At 43.9% G+C, this 20,999-nt stretch overlaps 1 protein-coding gene across 1 annotated transcript in view; it reads right to left on the reverse strand.

Moving 5' to 3' along the window:
• The window catches only part of LOC137359388 (uncharacterized protein MAL13P1.336-like), a 45,384-nt gene extending 24,800 nt beyond the window's left edge, over positions 1–20,584 (reverse strand). The window contains exons 1-2 of the mRNA XM_068025371.1: positions 20,371–20,584; positions 19,779–19,947 (exon numbers count right to left, since the gene is read on the reverse strand). Of these exons, the coding sequence (XP_067881472.1) occupies positions 19,779–19,947; positions 20,371–20,584 (383 nt within the window). The remainder of the gene's footprint in view (positions 1–19,778; positions 19,948–20,370) is intronic.
• Between the last annotated feature and the right edge of the window lie 415 nt (positions 20,585–20,999).

Below are 20,999 nucleotides of genomic sequence, written 5' to 3' on the forward strand. Positions count from 1 at the left end.
GTACCCCCTTTCTCTTTCAGTCCCCCCTCTCTGCTGTGCACTCTCTCTTCCCCATTTTATTCTCGCACTTTTCTCCCCCTTCTCTCTCTCTCCGTTCCCCCATTTACCACTCTCTCTCTCCCCTCCCCTCTCTCATTCTGTACCACCCTCTTTCTCTCTCCCCCCTCACCTCTCTCTCTCTCTCTGCCCCTTTCTCTCTCTCTCCCCATCCGCCCACCAGTCAGGCAAACCCCCCGCCTGCCAAGACTGAGGCCACATGAACATTAAACCTATACAGCTCCATCATAACCTCCCTGCTCTTCTATTCTATGCCTCGGCTAATAAAGGCAAGTATCCCATATGCCTTCCTAACCACCTTATCTACCTGTGCTGTTACCTTCAGTGATCAATGGACAAGTACACCAAGGTCCCTCTGACCCTCTGTACATCCTACAGTCCTACCATCCATTGTATATTCCCTTGCCTTGTCAGTCCTCCCAAAATACATCACCTCACACTTCTCAGGATTAAATTCCATTTGCCACTGCTCTGCCCATCTTACCAGCCCATCTATATTGCCCTGTAATCTCAGGCTTTCCTCCTCACTATTTACGACACCACCAATTTTCGTGTCATCTGCGAACTTTCTGATCATCCCTCCTATATTCACCTCGCAATCGTTAATGTACACTACAAACAGCAAGGGGCCCAGCACCGATCCCTGCGGTACACCACTGGTCACAGGCTTCCACTCGCAAAAACAACCCTCGACCATCACCCTCTGCCTCCTGCCACTAAGCCAATTTTGGATCTAATTTGCCAAATTGCCCTGGATCCCATGGGCTCTTACCTTCTTAACCAATCTCCCATATGGGACCTTATCAAAAGCCTTACTGAAGTCCATGTAGACTACATCAACTGCTTTCCCCTCATCTACACAACTAGTCACCTCCTCGAAAAATTCAATCAAGTTAGTTAGACACGATCTCCCCCTGACAAAGCCATGTTGACTATCCCTGATTAATCCCTGCCTCTCCAAGTGGAGATTAATCCTGTCTCAGAATTTTTCCAATGGTCTCCCTACCACGGATGTTAGACTCACCGGCCTGTAATGACCTGGTTTATCCCTGCTACCCTTCTTGAATAATGGTACCACATTCACTGTCCTCCAGTCCTCTGGTACCTCTCCTGTGGCCAGAGAAGATTTGAAAATTTGTGTCAGAGCCCCTGCAATTTCCTCCCTTGCTTCACATAACAGCCTGGGATACATCTCATCTGGGCCTGGGGATTTATCCACTTTTAAGCCCGTTAAGACCACTAATACCTCCTCCCTTTCAATGCTAATATGTTCAAGTATATCACAATCCCCCTCCTTGAACCCTACACCGACATCGTCCTTCTCCATAGTGAACACAGTCACATGACTGGCTGTCTACGGAGATTTGAATTTCCAACAAAGGATTCAAACTAACAAAAGCCCCTGGTTTGATAAGACCTCTCTCCTGTCTGTCCTCATCTCACTCTCACCTGCATCGGAAACCACTGAAAACACGTAAACTCAAAGAGAGAAAAAGTCTCCTACGTGAACAAGGTTTAAGAAGAATAGTGGGCCCCAATGAAACACAAGACCATATCTTCAAGCAAGGACTACAGAGAGCTCGAGAAACAGTAACAAGATATTGAATTTGTCAGTGTTTTCCTCTTGCTGAAGTTGTTGTTGAATTTGTTGGTGCATTTTTCTCCTGCAGAGGTTGTTGTTGAATTTGTTGGTGTTTTTCTCACTGAAGTTGTTGAGTTTGTAAGTGTTCCTCTTGCTGAAGTTGTTCTTGAATTTGTCAGTGTTTTTTTCTTGAAGTTGTTGTTGCATTTGTTGGTGTTTGTCTCTTGTTGAATTTGTTGGTGTTTTTCTCAGGCTGAAGTTGTTGAATTGTCGGTGTTTCTTGCTGAAGTTATTGAATTTGTTGGTGTTTATCTCTTGCTGAAGTTGTTGTTGAATATGTTGGTGTTTTTTCTTGCTGAGATTTTTGTTGAATTTGTTGGTGTTTTCTCTTGCTGAAGTTGTTGTTGAATTTGTTGGTGTTTTTCTCGCTGAAGTTGTTGAGTTTGTTGGTGTTCCTCTTGCTGAAGTTGTTGTTGAATTTTTTGGTGTTTCTTACTCCTGAGATTGTTGTTGAATTTGTTGGTGTTTTTCCCTTGCTGAAGTCGTTGTTGAATTTGTTGGTGTTTGTCTCTTGCTGAAGTCGTTGTTGAATTTTTTGGTGTTTTTCTCTTGCTGAAGTTGTTGTTGAATTTGTCGGTGTTTTTCTCTTGAAGTTGTTGTTGAATTTGTTGGTTTTTTTCTCTTGCTGAAGTTGCTGTTGAATTTTTTGGTGTTTTTTTCTACTGCAGAGGTTGTTGAATTTGTTGGTGTTTTTCTCTTGCTGAAGTTGTTGTTGAATTTGTCAGTGTTTTTCTCCTGAAGTTGTTGTTGAATTTGTTGGTGTTTTTCCCTTACTGAAGTTGTTGTTGAACTTGTTGGTTTTTTTGTCGCTAAAGTTGTTGTTGAATTTTTTGGTGTTTCTCTCGCTGAAGTTCTTGAGTTTGTTGGTGTTCCTCTTGCTGAAGTTGTTGTTGAATTTTTTGGTGTTTCTTACTCCTGAGATTGGTGTTGAATTTGTTGATGTTTTTCTCTTGCTGAAGTCGTTGTTGAATTTGTTGGTGTTTGTCTCTTGCTGAAGTCGTTGTTGAATTTTTTGGTGTTTTTCTCTTGCTGTAGTTGTTGTTGAATTTGTTGGTGTTTTGCTGAAGTTGTTGAATTTGTCGGTGTTTTTCCCTTGAAGCTGTTGTTGAATTTTTTGGTGTTTCTTACTCCTGAGATTGTTGTTGAATTTGTTGGCGTTTTTCTCTTGCTGAAGTCGTTGTTGGATTTGTTGGTGTTTGTCTCTTGCTGAAGTCGTTGTTGAATTTTTTGGTGTTTTTCTCTTGCTGTAGTTGTTGTTGAATTTGTTGGTGTTTTGCTGAAGTTGTTGAATTTGTCGGTGTTTTTCCCTTGAAGCTGTTGTTGAATTTTTTGGTGTTTCTTACTCCTGAGATTGTTGTTGAATTTGTTGGCGTTTTTCTCTTGCTGAAGTCGTTGTTGGATTTGTTGGTGTTTGTCTCTTGCTGAAGTTGTTGCTGAATTTGTCAGTGTTTCTTGCTGAATTTGTTGAATTTGTTGGTGTTTCTCCTGCTGAAGTTGTTGTTGAATTTGTCGGTGTTTCTTGCTGAAGTTGTTGAATTTGTCAGTGTTTCTCACTTGAAGTTGTTGTTGAATTTGTTGGTGTTTTTCCCTTACTGAAGTTGCTGTTGAATTTTTTGGTGTTTTTTTCTACTGCAGAGGTTGTTGTTGAATTTGTTGGTGTTTTTCTCTTGCTGAAGTTGCTGTTGGATTTGTTGGTGTTTTTCCCTTACTGAAGTTGTTGTTGAACTTGTTGGTTTTTTTCTCTTGCTGAAGTTGTTGTTGAAGTTGTTGGTGTTTTTCTCGCTGAAGTTGTTGAGTTTGTTGGTGTTCCTCTTGCTGAAGTTGTTGTTGAATTTGTCGGAGATTTTTCCTTGAAGTTGTTGTTGAATTTTTTGGTGTTTCTTGCTCCTGAGATTGTTGTTGAATTTGTTGGTGTTTTTCCCTTGAAGTTGTTGTGGTAATTGTCGGTGTTTCTCCTGCAGAAGTTGCTGCTAAATTCGTTGGTGTTTTTCCCTTACTGATGTTGTTGAACTTGTTAGTTTTTTCTCTTGCTGAAGTTGTTGTTGAATTTGTCATTGTTTTTCTCTTGAAGTTGTTGTGGTATTTGTCGGTGTTTCTCCTGCAGAAGTTGCTGTTGAATTTGTTGGTGTTTTTCCCATACTGAAGTTGTTGTTGAACTTGTTGGTTTTTTACTCTTGCTGAAGTTGCTGTTGAATTTTTTGGTGTATTTTTCTACTGCAGAGGTTGTTGTTGAATTTGTTGGTGTTTTTCCCTTACTGAAGTTGTTGTTGAACTTGTTGGTTTTTTTCTCTTGCTGAAGTTGTTGTTGAATTTGTTGGTGTTTTTCTCGCTGAAGTTGTTCAGTTTGTTGGTGTTCCTCTTGCTGAAGTTGTTCTTGAATTTGTTGGTGTTTTGCTGAAGTTGTTGTTGAATTTGTCAGTGTTTTTTCCTTGAAGTTGTTGTTGAATTTATTGGTGTTTCTTGCTCCTGAGATTGTTGTTGAATTTGTTGGTGTTTTTCTCTTGCTGAAGTCGTTGTTGAATTTGTTGGTGTTTGTCTCTTGCTGAAGTTGTTGTTGAATTTGTTGGTTTTTTTCTCTGGCTGATGTTGTTGAATTTGGCACTGTTTTTCTCTTGCTGAAGTTGTTGTTAGTTTAGTTTAGAGATGCAGCACTGAAACAGGCCCTTCGGCCCACCGAGTCTGTGCCGAACATCAACCACCCATTTATACTAATCCTACACTAATCCCATATTCCTACCAAACATCCCCACCTGTCCCTATAATGCCCTACCACCTACCTATACCGGTGACAATTTATAATGGCCAATTTACCTATCAACCTGCAAGTCTTTTGGCTTGTGGGAGGAAACCGGAGCACCCGGAGAAAACCCACGCAGACACAGGGAGAACTTGCAAACTCCACACAGACAGTACCCGGAATCGAACCCGGGTCCCTGGAGCTGTGAGGCTGCGGTGCTAACCACTGCGCCACTGTGCCGCCCGTTGAATTTGTTGGTGTTTTTTCTTGCTGAGGTTGTTGTTGAATTTGTCAGTGTTTTTATGTTGCTGAAGTTGCTGTTGAATTTGTTGATGCTTTTCTCTTGAAGTTGTTGAATTTTTTGTTGTTTTTTTCGACTGCAGAGGTTGTTGTTGAATTTGTTGGTGTTTTTCTCCTGCTGAAGTTGTTGTTGAATTTGTTGGTGTTTTTCTTTTGCTGAAGTTGTTGAATTCAGCAGTGTTTTTCTCTTGCTGAAATAGTTGTCGAATTTGTCGGTGTTTCTTGCTGAAGTTGTTGAATTTGGCACTGTTTTTCTCTTGCTGAAGTTGCTGTTGAATTTGTCGGTGTTTTTCTCTTGAAGTTGTTGTTGAATTTGTTGGTGTGTCTCCTGCTGAAGTTGTTGTTAAATTTGTTGGTGTTTTTCTCTTGCTGAAGTTGTTGTTGAATTTGTTGTAAATGCCGGCTAGGGTCTGCAATCCCTTCCATTTTTTCCCGCGCCCGACCCAACCACTGGAAGATTCAGTTAACCTGGCTTCCGTTTTTCACTTTGTTGCTGATCTGCACTAGCTTATAATAACTGTAACAAAACCACCTTTCTTGTCCAAAAATTAAATGAACATTGGAGCCACTTACCTGTGATAGAGCCTGCCTGACCCGGCCCAACACAAGCCCGAATGCCGGACCCGGAACTGCAACCCGACCCGACCCAAACCTAACACAATTCGTCGGGTCCCATCGGGTTCGGGTCGGGTAACTGGCCTTTATTTGCAGGTGTTTATTTCTCCTGCTGAGGTTGTTGTTATATTTGTTTGGTAAACACCATCAAATTCAACAACAACTTCAGCAGGAGAGAAGCAGCAACAAATCCAACAACAACCTCAGCAGGAGAAAACCCACCAACATATTCAACAACAACCTCAGGAGATAAACCACCAACAAATTCAACAACAACTTTAGCAGGAGAAAACCACCAACAAATTCAACAACAACTTTAGCAGGAGCATGGCTCCAACAAATTCAACAACAACTTCAACAGGAGAAAAACACCAACAATTTCAACAACTTCAGCAACAGATTCACAAGGACCAGACCAGAACTGAGAGGGTTTATAACTATGGGGAAAAATTAAACAGACTGGGGCTCATTTCTCCAGAATAGAGGAAGCTGAGGGTTGACCTGACAGAGGGCTTGGAGATTACCAAAGGGGGTTTCGATCAGGTAGACGTAGATATGTTTCCACTCGCGGGTGTGACCAGAACTAGGGGGACTAGTCAATATAAGACAGTCGCTGATAAATCCGATCGGGAATTCTGGAGAAACATCTTTACGTGGAGAGTGGGGTGAATGTGGAACTCACCAGCATGGGGAGTGGGATGAGGCGAATCGTGGAGATGTATTTAATGGGGGAGGGGGAGGGAAGCTGGATAAAGACATGAGGGAGAGAGGAACAGGAGGAGATGTGGATGGGGTGAGATGAAGAGAGGGGTGGGAGGAGGCTCGTTTGGAGCACAAACACCAGCATGAATGCATCGGGCCGAATGGCCTGTTCCTGCACTGTAAATTCTCTGCAGTTCAAGCGAGGGGCAGGAACACCAACACTGTGGGAATAATCAGTGGAGTTGGGGGACTGACTCCTGGGTGAGGGAGGGAACCGGGATCAATGAACAGGTTACAGAAATAGGGAGGGTTGAGGTCCTGGCTGTTTTCGTGGTCTTTCGATGCAGGGAAACGATGACTCGGTACCAATAACTATTTATTATTCTTTGCAACTAACAGGACTTCGTTACCCCTCTCCCATTACCCCATTTCCCCCTCCCCCATTCCTGTAATGTGCTGACCAGAACTGTACACAGTTATTTACTCGAACTGTGGCCTCATTAGTGTTTCAAACAGCTCGAGAAAAACCTCCCTGCTCTTCTATTCTATACATCGGACAATAAAGGCAAGTGTCCTGCAAGCCGCCTCACACACCATATCCATCTGTCCTGCCAGCCTCAGGAATCCGTGGACTCTCACTCCAAGGTCACTCTGTTCACGGACCGAGAGATAATGTTGGAGAGAGAGAGATTGTTAGGTTACATTGAATGAGCAAATGTAAAAATGTAATCATTGGACATTTCTGTATACATAGACATAGGAGAGAGAGGCATGGAGTGTGAGACATCAGGGCAGAGGGAGAAATATAGATGGAGAGAGCATGACAGAGAGAAAGGGAGTGATAGGCGTGGGTAGAGAGATCATCTCTACCTTTGGGCGGCACAGTGGCGCAGTGGTTAGCACTGCAGCCTCACAGCTCCAGGGACCCGGGTTCGATTCTGGGTACTGCCTGTGTGGAATTTGCAAGTTCTCCCTGTGTCTGCGTGGGTTTTCTCCGGGTGCTCCGGTTTCCTCCCACAAGCCAAAAGACTTGCAGGCCAAAAGACTTGCAGGTTGATAGGTAAATTGGCCATTATAAATTATCACTAGTATCGGTAGGTGGTCGGGAAATATAGGGACAGGTGGGGATGTTTGGTAGGAAAATGGGATTAGTGTAGGATTAGTATAAATGGGTGGTTGATGGTCGGCACAGACTCGGTGGGCCGAAGGGCCTGTTTCAGTGCTGTATCTCTAATCTAATCTCCAGCAATCTCTCCCTGGTAATCTCTCTCCATCTCTATCTATCTATCTCTTCCCCTCTGTTCTACTCTCTCCATCCCTTTTTCCCATTGTCTATCTCTCCCCTTCCCTCTTAATCTCGAACTCCCTGTGTACACTCTCGAGAGCAGAGTTGTCCAACCTTTTCGAGTGGTGGGGGGACGAGCCTCATTACAATTTTTGTCTTACATGGGGAGCAGGTGAGACAATTTCAGAGAGATAAAGGTATTAACATTGTATCTTGCTATTAATCAAAGCAACAACTAATGGGGATTTTTGGGAAGAAGCTCCAAATGAGAAGATTAATTTATTGACGTACTTTCTCGTCACTATGTGGACACTGATTTAGTGAGATGCCTGGCAATTTGTTGCTTGCACAAGATGTCAATGTTTGTGTGCACGCTTTTTGCAGTGATGCAGAGTATTCCAGATAGATGCCCATCTGTCAGGAGTGATGTTGATCACTCTCTATCCCTCTCTCTGTGTTCCCACCTCTCTGTGTTGTTCTGCTCCCCTCTGTGTCATCCTCACTGTCTGTGTACCCCCTTTCTCTTTCAGTCCCCCTCTCTGCTGTGCACTCTCTCTTCCCCATTTTATTCTCGCACTTTTCTCCCCCTTCTCTCTCTCTCCGTTCCCCCATTTACCACTCTCTCTCTCCCCTCCCCTCTCTCATTCTGTACCACCCTCTTTCTCTCTCCCCCCTCACCTCTCTCTCTCTCTGCCCCTTTCTCTCTCTCTCCCCATCCGCCCACCAGTCAGGCAAACCCCCCGCCTGCCAAGACTGAGGCCACATGAACATTAAACCTATACAGCTCCATCATAACCTCCCTGCTCTTCTATTCTATGCCTCGGCTAATAAAGGCAAGTATCCCATATGCCTTCCTAACCACCTTATCTACCTGTGCTGTTGCCTTCAGTGATCAATGGACAAGTACACCAAGGTCCCTCTGACCCTCTGTACATCCTACAGTCCTACCATCCATTGTATATTCCCTTGCCTTGTCAGTCCTCCCAAAATACATCACCTCACACTTCTCAGGATTAAATTCCATTTGCCACTGCTCTGCCCATCTTACCAGCCCATCTATATTGCCCTGTAATCTCAGGCTTTCCTCCTCACTATTTACGACACCACCAATTTTCGTGTCATCTGCGAACTTTCTGATCATCCCTCCTATATTCACGTCGCAATCGTTAATGTACACTACAAACAGCAAGGGGCCCAGCACCGATCCCTGCGGTACACCACTGGTCACAGGCTTCCACTCGCAAAAACAACCCTCGACCATCACCCTCTGCCTCCTGCCACTAAGCCAATTTTGGATCTAATTTGCCAAATTGCCCTGGATCCCATGGGCTCTTACCTTCTTAACCAATCTCCCATATGGGACCTTATCAAAAGCCTTACTGAAGTCCATGTAGACTACATCAACTGCTTTCCCCTCATCTACACAACTAGTCACCTCCTCGAAAAATTCAATCAAGTTAGTTAGACACGATCTCCCCCTGACAAAGCCATGTTGACTATCCCTGATTAATCCCTGCCTCTCCAAGTGGAGATTAATCCTGTCTCAGAATTTTTCCAATGGTCTCCCTACCACGGATGTTAGACTCACCGGCCTGTAATGACCTGGTTTATCCCTGCTACCCTTCTTGAATAATGGTACCACATTCACTGTCCTCCAGTCCTCTGGTACCTCTCCTGTGGCCAGAGAAGATTTGAAAATTTGTGTCAGAGCCCCTGCAATTTCCTCCCTTGCTTCACATAACAGCCTGGGATACATCTCATCTGGGCCTGGGGATTTATCCACTTTTAAGCCCGTTAAGACCACTAATACCTCCTCCCTTTCAATGCTAATATGTTCAAGTATATCACAATCCCCCTCCTTGAACCCTACACCGACATCGTCCTTCTCCATAGTGAACACAGTCACATGACTGGCTGTCTACGGAGATTTGAATTTCCAACAAAGGATTCAAACTAACAAAAGCCCCTGGTTTGATAAGACCTCTCTCCTGTCTGTCCTCATCTCACTCTCACCTGCATCGGAAACCACTGAAAACACGTAAACTCAAAGAGAGAAAAAGTCTCCTACGTGAACAAGGTTTAAGAAGAATAGTGGGCCCCAATGAAACACAAGACCATATCTTCAAGCAAGGACTACAGAGAGCTCGAGAAACAGTAACAAGATATTGAATTTGTCAGTGTTTTCCTCTTGCTGAAGTTGTTGTTGAATTTGTTGGTGCATTTTTCTCCTGCAGAGGTTGTTGTTGAATTTGTTGGTGTTTTTCTCACTGAAGTTGTTGAGTTTGTAAGTGTTCCTCTTGCTGAAGTTGTTCTTGAATTTGTCAGTGCTTTTTTCTTGAAGTTGTTGTTGCATTTGTTGGTGTTTGTCTCTTGTTGAATTTGTTGGTGTTTTTCTCAGGCTGAAGTTGTTGAATTGTCGGTGTTTCTTGCTGAAGTTATTGAATTTATTGGTGTTTATCTCTTGCTGAAGTTGTTGTTGAATATGTTGGTGTTTTTTCTTGCTGAGATTTTTGTTGAATTTGTTGGTGTTTTCTCTTGCTGAAGTTGTTGTTGAATTTGTTGGTGTTTTTCTCGCTGAAGTTGTTGAGTTTGTTGGTGTTCCTCTTGCTGAAGTTGTTGTTGAATTTTTTGGTGTTTCTTACTCCTGAGATTGTTGTTGAATTTGTTGGTGTTTTTCCCTTGCTGAAGTCGTTGTTGAATTTGTTGGTGTTTGTCTCTTGCTGAAGTCGTTGTTGAATTTTTTGGTGTTTTTCTCTTGCTGAAGTTGTTGTTGAATTTGTCGGTGTTTTTCTCTTGAAGTTGTTGTTGAATTTGTTGGTTTTTTTCTCTTGCTGAAGTTGCTGTTGAATTTTTTGGTGTTTTTTTCTACTGCAGAGGTTGTTGAATTTGTTGGTGTTTTTCTCTTGCTGAAGTTGTTGTTGAATTTGTCAGTGTTTTTCTCCTGAAGTTGTTGTTGAAATTGTTGGTGTTTTTCCCTTACTGAAGTTGTTGTTGAACTTGTTGGTTTTTTTGTCGCTAAAGTTGTTGTTGAATTTTTTGGTGTTTCTCTCGCTGAAGTTCTTGAGTTTGTTGGTGTTCCTCTTGCTGAAGTTGTTGTTGAATTTTTTGGTGTTTCTTACTCCTGAGATTGGTGTTGAATTTGTTGATGTTTTTCTCTTGCTGAAGTCGTTGTTGAATTTGTTGGTGTTTGTCTCTTGCTGAAGTCGTTGTTGAATTTTTTGGTGTTTTTCTCTTGCTGTAGTTGTTGTTGAATTTGTTGGTGTTTTGCTGAAGTTGTTGAATTTGTCGGTGTTTTTCCCTTGAAGCTGTTGTTGAATTTTTTGGTGTTTCTTACTCCTGAGATTGTTGTTGAATTTGTTGGCGTTTTTCTCTTGCTGAAGTCGTTGTTGGATTTGTTGGTGTTTGTCTCTTGCTGAAGTTGTTGCTGAATTTGTCAGTGTTTCTTGCTGAATTTGTTGAATTTGTTGGTGTTTCTCCTGCTGAAGTTGTTGTTGAATTTGTCGGTGTTTCTTGCTGAAGTTGTTGAATTTGTCAGTGTTTCTCACTTGAAGTTGTTGTTGAATTTGTTGGTGTTTTTCCCTTACTGAAGTTGCTGTTGAATTTTTTGGTGTTTTTTTCTACTGCAGAGGTTGTTGTTGAATTTGTTGGTGTTTTTCTCTTGCTGAAGTTGCTGTTGGATTTGTTGGTGTTTTTCCCTTACTGAAGTTGTTGTTGAACTTGTTGGTTTTTTTCTCTTGCTGAAGTTGTTGTTGAAGTTGTTGGTGTTTTTCTCGCTGAAGTTGTTGAGTTTGTTGGTGTTCCTCTTGCTGAAGTTGTTGTTGAATTTGTCGGAGATTTTTCCTTGAAGTTGTTGTTGAATTTTTTGGTGTTTCTTGCTCCTGAGATTGTTGTTGAATTTGTTGGTGTTTTTCCCTTGAAGTTGTTGTGGTAATTGTCGGTGTTTCTCCTGCAGAAGTTGCTGCTAAATTCGTTGGTGTTTTTCCCTTACTGATGTTGTTGAACTTGTTAGTTTTTTCTCTTGCTGAAGTTGTTGTTGAATTTGTCATTGTTTTTCTCTTGAAGTTGTTGTGGTATTTGTCGGTGTTTCTCCTGCAGAAGTTGCTGTTGAATTTGTTGGTGTTTTTCCCATACTGAAGTTGTTGTTGAACTTGTTGGTTTTTTACTCTTGCTGAAGTTGCTGTTGAATTTTTTGGTGTATTTTTCTACTGCAGAGGTTGTTGTTGAATTTGTTGGTGTTTTTCCCTTACTGAAGTTGTTGTTGAACTTGTTGGTTTTTTTCTCTTGCTGAAGTTGTTGTTGAATTTGTTGGTGTTTTTCTCGCTGAAGTTGTTCAGTTTGTTGGTGTTCCTCTTGCTGAAGTTGTTCTTGAATTTGTTGGTGTTTTGCTGAAGTTGTTGTTGAATTTGTCAGTGTTTTTTCCTTGAAGTTGTTGTTGAATTTTTTGGTGTTTCTTGCTCCTGAGATTGTTGTTGAATTTGTTGGTGTTTTTCTCTTGCTGAAGTCGTTGTTGAATTTGTTGGTGTTTGTCTCTTGCTGAAGTTGTTGCTGAATTTGTCAGTGTTTCTTGCTGAATTTGTTGAATTTGTTGGTGTTTCTCCTGCTGAAGTTGTTGTTGAATTTGTCGGTGTTTCTTGCTGAAGTTGTTGAATTTGTCAGTGTTTCTCACTTGAAGTTGTTGTTGAATTTGTTGGTGTTTTTCCCTTACTGAAGTTGCTGTTGAATTTTTTGGTGTTTTTTTCTACTGCAGAGGTTGTTGTTGAATTTGTTGGTGTTTTTCTCTTGCTGAAGTTGCTGTTGGATTTGTTGGTGTTTTTCCCTTACTGAAGTTGTTGTTGAACTTGTTGGTTTTTTTCTCTTGCTGAAGTTGTTGTTGAAGTTGTTGGTGTTTTTCTCGCTGAAGTTGTTGAGTTTGTTGGTGTTCCTCTTGCTGAAGTTGTTGTTGAATTTGTCGGAGATTTTTCCTTGAAGTTGTTGTTGAATTTTTTGGTGTTTCTTGCTCCTGAGATTGTTGTTGAATTTGTTGGTGTTTTTCCCTTGAAGTTGTTGTGGTAATTGTCGGTGTTTCTCCTGCAGAAGTTGCTGCTAAATTCGTTGGTGTTTTTCCCTTACTGATGTTGTTGAACTTGTTAGTTTTTTCTCTTGCTGAAGTTGTTGTTGAATTTGTCATTGTTTTTCTCTTGAAGTTGTTGTGGTATTTGTCGGTGTTTCTCCTGCAGAAGTTGCTGTTGAATTTGTTGGTGTTTTTCCCATACTGAAGTTGTTGTTGAACTTGTTGGTTTTTTACTCTTGCTGAAGTTGCTGTTGAATTTTTTGGTGTATTTTTCTACTGCAGAGGTTGTTGTTGAATTTGTTGGTGTTTTTCCCTTACTGAAGTTGTTGTTGAACTTGTTGGTTTTTTTCTCTTGCTGAAGTTGTTGTTGAATTTGTTGGTGTTTTTCTCGCTGAAGTTGTTCAGTTTGTTGGTGTTCCTCTTGCTGAAGTTGTTCTTGAATTTGTTGGTGTTTTGCTGAAGTTGTTGTTGAATTTGTCAGTGTTTTTTCCTTGAAGTTGTTGTTGAATTTTTTGGTGTTTCTTGCTCCTGAGATTGTTGTTGAATTTGTTGGTGTTTTTCTCTTGCTGAAGTCGTTGTTGAATTTGTTGGTGTTTGTCTCTTGCTGAAGTTGTTGTTGAATTTGTTGGTTTTTTTCTCTGGCTGATGTTGTTGAATTTGGCACTGTTTTTCTCTTGCTGAAGTTGTTGTTAGTTTAGTTTAGAGATACAGCACTGAAACAGGCCCTTCGGCCCACCGAGTCTGTGCCGAACATCAACCACCCATTTATACTAATCCTACACTAATCCCATATTCCTACCAAACATCCCCACCTGTCCCTATAATGCCCTACCACCTACCTATACCGGTGACAATTTATAATGGCCAATTTACCTATCAACCTGCAAGTCTTTTGGCTTGTGGGAGGAAACCGGAGCACCCGGAGAAAACCCACGCAGACACAGGGAGAACTTGCAAACTCCACACAGACAGTACCCGGAATCGAACCCGGGTCCCTGGAGCTGTGAGGCTGCGGTGCTAACCACTGCGCCACTGTGCCGCCCGTTGAATTTGTTGGTGTTTTTTCTTGCTGAGGTTGTTGTTGAATTTGTCAGTGTTTTTATGTTGCTGAAGTTGCTGTTGAATTTGTTGATGCTTTTCTCTTGAAGTTGTTGAATTTTTTGTTGTTTTTTTCGACTGCAGAGGTTGTTGTTGAATTTGTTGGTGTTTTTCTCCTGCTGAAGTTGTTGTTGAATTTGTTGGTGTTTTTCTTTTGCTGAAGTTGTTGAATTCGGCAGTGTTTTTCTCTTGCTGAAATAGTTGTCGAATTTGTCGGTGTTTCTTGCTGAAGTTGTTGAATTTGGCACTGTTTTTCTCTTGCTGAAGTTGTTGTTGAATTTGTCGGTGTTTTTCTCTTGAAGTTGTTGTTGAATTTGTTGGTGTGTCTCCTGCTGAAGTTGTTGTTAAATTTGTTGGTGTTTTTCTCTTGCTGAAGTTGTTGTTGAATTTGTTGTAAATGCCGGCTAGGGTCTGCAATCCCTTCCATTTTTTCCCGCGCCCGACCCAACCACTGGAAGATTCAGTTAACCTGGCTTCCGTTTTTCACTTTGTTGCTGATCTGCACTAGCTTATAATAACTGTAACAAAACCACCTTTCTTGTCCAAAAATTAAATGAACATTGGAGCCACTTACCTGTGATAGAGCCTGCCTGACCCGGCCCAACACAAGCCCGAATGCCGGACCCGGAACTGCAACCCGACCCGACCCAAACCTAACACAATTCGTCGGGTCCCATCGGGTTCGGGTCGGGTAACTGGCCTTTATTTGCAGGTGTTTATTTCTCCTGCTGAGGTTGTTGTTATATTTGTTTGGTAAACACCATCAAATTCAACAACAACTTCAGCAGGAGAGAAGCAGCAACAAATCCAACAACAACCTCAGCAGGAGAAAACCCACCAACATATTCAACAACAACCTCAGGAGATAAACCACCAACAAATTCAACAACAACTTTAGCAGGAGAAAACCACCAACAAATTCAACAACAACTTTAGCAGGAGCATGGCTCCAACAAATTCAACAACAACTTCAACAGGAGAAAAACACCAACAATTTCAACAACTTCAGCAACAGATTCACAAGGACCAGACCAGAACTGAGAGGGTTTATAACTATGGGGAAAAATTAAACAGACTGGGGCTCATTTCTCCAGAATAGAGGAAGCTGAGGGTTGACCTGACAGAGGGCTTGGAGATTACCAAAGGGGGTTTCGATCAGGTAGACGTAGATATGTTTCCACTCGCGGGTGTGACCAGAACTAGGGGGACTAGTCAATATAAGACAGTCGCTGATAAATCCGATCGGGAATTCTGGAGAAACATCTTTACGTGGAGAGTGGGGTGAATGTGGAACTCACCAGCATGGGGAGTGGGATGAGGCGAATCGTGGAGATGTATTTAATGGGGGAGGGGGAGGGAAGCTGGATAAAGACATGAGGGAGAGAGGAACAGGAGGAGATGTGGATGGGGTGAGATGAAGAGAGGGGTGGGAGGAGGCTCGTTTGGAGCACAAACACCAGCATGAATGCATCGGGCCGAATGGCCTGTTCCTGCACTGTAAATTCTCTGCAGTTCAAGCGAGGGGCAGGAACACCAACACTGTGGGAATAATCAGTGGAGTTGGGGGACTGACTCCTGGGTGAGGGAGGGAACCGGGATCAATGAACAGGTTACAGAAATAGGGAGGGTTGAGGTCCTGGCTGTTTTCGTGGTCTTTCGATGCAGGGAAACGATGACTCGGTACCAATAACTATTTATTATTCTTTGCAACTAACAGGACTTCGTTACCCCTCTCCCATTACCCCATTTCCCCCTCCCCCATTCCTGTAATGTGCTGACCAGAACTGTACACAGTTATTTACTCGAACTGTGGCCTCATTAGTGTTTCAAACAGCTCGAGAAAAACCTCCCTGCTCTTCTATTCTATACATCGGACAATAAAGGCAAGTGTCCTGCAAGCCGCCTCACACACCATATCCATCTGTCCTGCCAGCCTCAGGAATCCGTGGACTCTCACTCCAAGGTCACTCTGTTCACGGACCGAGAGATAATGTTGGAGAGAGAGAGATTGTTAGGTTACATTGAATGAGCAAATGTAAAAATGTAATCATTGGACATTTCTGTATACATAGACATAGGAGAGAGAGGCATGGAGTGTGAGACATCAGGGCAGAGGGAGAAATATAGATGGAGAGAGCATGACAGAGAGAAAGGGAGTGATAGGCGTGGGTAGAGAGATCATCTCTACCTTTGGGCGGCACAGTGGCGCAGTGGTTAGCACTGCAGCCTCACAGCTCCAGGGACCCGGGTTCGATTCTGGGTACTGCCTGTGTGGAATTTGCAAGTTCTCCCTGTGTCTGCGTGGGTTTTCTCCGGGTGCTCCGGTTTCCTCCCACAAGCCAAAAGACTTGCAGGCCAAAAGACTTGCAGGTTGATAATTTATAATGGCCAATTTACCTATCACTAGTATCGGTAGGTGGTCGGGAAATATAGGGACAGGTGGGGATGTTTGGTAGGAATATGGGATTAGTGTAGGATTAGTATAAATGGGTGGTTGATGGTCGGCACAGACTCGGTGGGCCGAAGGGCCTGTTTCAGTGCTGTATCTCTAATCTAATCTCCAGCAATCTCTCCCTGGTAATCTCTCTCCATCTCTATCTATCTATCTCTTCCCCTCTGTTCTACTCTCTCCATCCCTTTTTCCCATTGTCTATCTCTCCCCTTCCCTCTTAATCTCGAACTCCCTGTGTACACTCTCGAGAGCAGAGTTGTCCAACCTTTTCGAGTGGTGGGGGGACGAGCCTCATTACAATTTTTGTCTTACGTGGGGAACAGGTGTGACAATTTCAGAGAGATAAAGGTATTAACATTGTATCTTGCTATTAATCAAAGCAACAACTAATGGGGATTTTTGGGAAGAAGCTCCAAATGAGAAGATTAATTTATTGACGTACTTTCTCGTCACTATGTGGACACTGATTTAGTGAGATGCCTGGCAATTTGTTGCTTGCACAAGATGTCAATGTTTGTGTGCACGCTTTTTGCAGTGATGCAGAGTATTCCAGATAGATGCCCATCTGTCAGGAGTGATGTTGATCACTCTCTATCCCTCTCTCTGTGTTCCCACCTCTCTGTGTTGTTCTGCTCCCCTCTGTGTCATCCTCACTGTCTGTGTACCCCCTTTCTCTTTCAGTCCCCCCTCTCTGCTGTGCACTCTCTCTTCCCCATTTTATTCTCGCACTTTTCTCCCCCTTCTCTCTCTCTCCGTTCCCCCATTTACCACTCTCTCTCTCCCCTCCCCTCTCTCATTCTGTACCACCCTCTTTCTCTCTCCCCCCTCACCTCTCTCTCTCTCTCTGCCCCTTTCTCTCTCTCTCCCCATCCGCCCACCAGTCAGGCAAACCCCCCGCCTGCCAAGACTGAGGCCACATGAACATTAAACCTATACAGCTCCATCATAACCTCCCTGCTCTTCTATTCTATGCCTCGGCTAATAAAGGCAAGTATCCCATCTGCCTTCCTAACCACCTTATCTACCTGTGCTGTTACCTTCAGTGATCAATGGACAAGTACACCAAGGTCCCTCTGACCCTCTGTACATCCTACAGTCCTACCATCCATTGTATATTCCCTTGCCTTGTCAGTCCTCCCAAAATACATCACCTCACACTTCTCAGGATTAAATTCCATTTGCCACTGCTCTGCCCATCTTACCAGCCCATCTATATCGTCCTGTAATCTCAGGCTTTCCTCCTCACTATTTACGACACCACCAATTTTCGTGTCATCTGCAAACTTACTGATCATACCTCCTAGGTTCACGTCTAAATCGTTAATGTACACTACAAACAGCAAGGGTCCCAGCACCGATCCCTGTGGTACACCACTGGTCACAGGCTTCCACTCGCAAAAACAACCCTCGACCATCACCCTCTGCCTCCTGCCACGAAGCCAATTTTGGATCTAATTTGCCAAATTGCCCTGGATCCCATGGGCTCTTACCTTCTTAACCAATCTCCCAAATGGGACCTTATCAAAAGCCTTACTGAAGTCCATGTAGACTACATCAACTGCTTTACCCTCATCTACACAACTAGTCACCTCCTCGAAAAATTCAATCAAGTTAGTTAGACATGATCTCCCCCTGACAAAGCCATGCTGACTATCCCTGATTAATCCCTGCCTCTCCAAGTGGAGATTAATCCTGTCTCAGAATTTTTCCAATGATCTCCCTACCACTGATGTTAGACTCACCGGCCTGTAATTACCTGGTTTATCCCTGCTACCCTTCTTGAATAATGGTACCACATTCACTGTCCTCCAGTCCTCTGGCACCTCTCCTGTGGCCAGAGAGGATTTGAAAATTTGTGTCAGAGCTCCTGCAATTTCCTCCCTTGCCTCACATAACAGCCTGGGATACATCTCATCTGGGCCTGGGGATTTATCCACTTTTAAGCCCGCTAAGACCACTAATACCTCCTCCCTTTCAATGCTAATATGTTCAAGGATATCACAATCCCCCTCCTTGAACTCTACACCGACATCGTCCTTCTCCATAGTAAACACAGTCACATGACTGGCTGTCTGCGGAGATTTGAATTTCCAACAAAGGATTCAAACTAACAAAAGCTCCTGGTTTGATAAGACCTCTCTCCTGTCTGTCCTCATCTCACTCTCACCTGCATCGGAAACCACTGAAAACACGTAAACTCAAAGAGAGAAAAAATCTCCTACGTGAACAAGGTTTAAGAAGAATAGTGGGCCTCAATGAAACGCACGACCATATCTTCAATCAAGGACTACAGAGAGCTCGAGAAACAGTAACAAGATATTGCCTCAAACTGTTCTATTTATCTTTTCTTCTCTTTTCTGTCCCTATTTGCATGTGTGTATTGCATGTGCATGCTAGCATTGGGCGCGTCATATATCCGTAGGCGTTAACCGTATTAGAGTTTATGTTTAAGGTTTAGCAAATTTCATCTTTCTTCTTTAAAGCAAAGAAAGGCTTTGCTTTGCCTTATAATTGGAAAGCTGTGAACAAGGATTCACAAAGGGGGAGCTCAAACCACAGTGTGTTTAAAATGAAACCCTGTTACAGTAAGACCAGGTAAAGATAGTAACAGACCCCAAGACACATTTCTCACCTGGTTGTAACACCCCCGCTCTCTTTCCCCTGCTTTCTCTCCCCCCCCAATCTCTCTCTCTCTGCCCCCTCTCTCTCTCCTGCCCTCCCTTATCTCTCTTTCTTCCTTCTGTTTGCCCCTCTCTCTCAACCTATCTCTCTCTCTTACCCCATCTTTCTTCCCCCCACTCTCTCCCCTCCACTCTCTCACCCACTCCCCGTGCTCTGTCCTCTTCCCCTCTGTCTGCCCCCCTGCCCACTCTCTCCCCACCACCCCCAGCTCTCTCTCTCTCTGCCCCCTCTCTCTCTCTCCTCCCCTCCCCCTCCCTTATCTCTCTTTCTTCCTTCTGTCCGCCCCTCTATCTCCCTCTCTCTCAACCTATCTCTCTCTCTTACCCACCACACTCTCCCCTCCACTCTCTCACCCACTCCCCGAGCTCTCTCCTCCTCCCCTCTGTCTCTCCCCCTCTGTCTGTCCCCCTGCCCGCTCTCTCTCTGACAGTTACAGAGAGCGGGAGGGCTCAGCACAGAAGCTTAAGATTACAACTGGAACCATAGTTGGGGTTTCTGCTTGGTCAGTTACGTGTGAATTAGCAGCAGGGGGAGGCCATTTTCCGGCGGGCTTTTCAAAGAATCCGCCGGAAAACCCCGAAATTGTACGAAGTTCGGAAGCCGCTAATCCCGATGTCAGCAGCTGTCAGCTGTGAAACTGACAGCGTGATTTTTTTTTAATGTCGGTCCAGGAGAAGCCGCCAGTGGGAAATTTCTCATCTCTGATATACATCTGCGGACCGGAACCTGGTGGAGAGTGTACATAGAGAGACCTCCCGCTCACTGAAATAACCTTTCTGCAGTTTTGTTTCCAGATAAGATGATTAAAAAGAAGTGACTATCACAGCAAAAGAATATTGTCCGTTATCCCTCAAGGGGGCTGGAATAGAAAGCGATGGATGTTGTGTTACTGTTGTATGAAGCCCTGATTGGACCCCGTCTGGAGTAACTGTGTTCAGTTCTGTGCACCAAACCTCAGGAAGGATATCTCAGCTTCGGAGGAGGGTTCAATTCGGTTCACAGTGAGAGAGTTCCCTCCCAGGAATAAAAACCCCGGATTTCCATGATCAGATAGGAAAACAATTCCGGCAAAATCAATAAACTTCTTGAGACAGTCAATCTCAGGATTCATCAATGTATTGAGCAGACAGAACACGCAATAAAACGTTAAACACGCACTTTACAATCGGATTTACAAGCACACTGGATTTTCGGGGAGTCGAACCTGTTAAAGCCCCTCGGCGATCCCTTTCCAAGCAGCGACTCTCCTTGTCTGAATGTCTGTCAATGGAGCCTGCACAGCCAAGCTCACTCCTTGCTGATGTTTTTCCATTGTTACACTCCAGAGCTGTCACCAATGGGACTTTCCATGACACTTCAACTGATTGACCCTGAGCGAAGGTGCAAACATTCCCTCTTCCCTGCCTCAGGAGTACAATTCCGTGTAAGGAGAGGCGGAGAGATTGAGGGAGGAAATTGCCGAGCTCAACACCAAGGCAGCTTTGAAGTCTGGCCACCAATGGAGGAGTGATTAAAATTGGGGGGGGTGGGGGATACACAAGAGGGCGGAATTGGACGCATGTAGAAGATCGCAGAGTCTTGTAGGGGCTGGAGGAGGCGACAGAGATAGGGAGGGTGGGGCGAGGACACGGAGGGATTTGAGAACAAGTCTGAGGATGTTAATAATGGGAAATTGGAGGAGCAGGGAGTCTGTGAATGGCAGCACGTCCAGGGGTGATGGGTAAACAAGGCTGGGCGTGAGTTAAGATACCAGCAGCAAACGTTTGCATGAGTATGACATCAGGAAGTGTGAAAGATGTGAGGTCGGCCAGGAGAGCATTGGAATCGTCCAGTCCGGAGGTAACAAAGGCAGGGATGAGGGTTTCAGCAGCCGATGAGCTGAGGCAGGGGCGGAGTCGAGTGATGTTACGGAGGTGGAAAGGGACAGTCTTGGCGATGGAGCGGGTATGTGGTCGGAAACTCATCTCGGGGCTCAAACACAACAGCAAAGGCTGCAAAGTGTCTGGATCAGTTGTAAACAGGTACCGGAGATGGTGTCGGTGGTCCGAGAATGGTGTTTGTGTCGGGGACCACAGACGATGGCTTCAGTCTTCCCAGTATTTAGTGGGAGGAAATATCTGCTGATCCAGTACTGGATGTTGGACACGCAGTGTGACAGAGCAGAGACAGAGGTTCTCCTTCGACAAGGACTAACTGTTGTCAGTGCCCCTGTTCTCAGTGCTGACAGCTCCCTGAAGCTTAGGGACCTGTACTCAATGGTAGATCTTTAATGAAACTCCCTCATTCAACATGAGATCGCTTCATCCTGGAAGGGACCAGAGCTGTCGGGTCAGTCTGGGCTCAGCTGACCAATGGTCACTATATAAAGAATGGGATTTC

This window comes from Heterodontus francisci, unplaced genomic scaffold (assembly GCF_036365525.1).
Source record: "Heterodontus francisci isolate sHetFra1 unplaced genomic scaffold, sHetFra1.hap1 HAP1_SCAFFOLD_234, whole genome shotgun sequence".
Taxonomy (NCBI): domain Eukaryota; kingdom Metazoa; phylum Chordata; class Chondrichthyes; order Heterodontiformes; family Heterodontidae; genus Heterodontus; species Heterodontus francisci.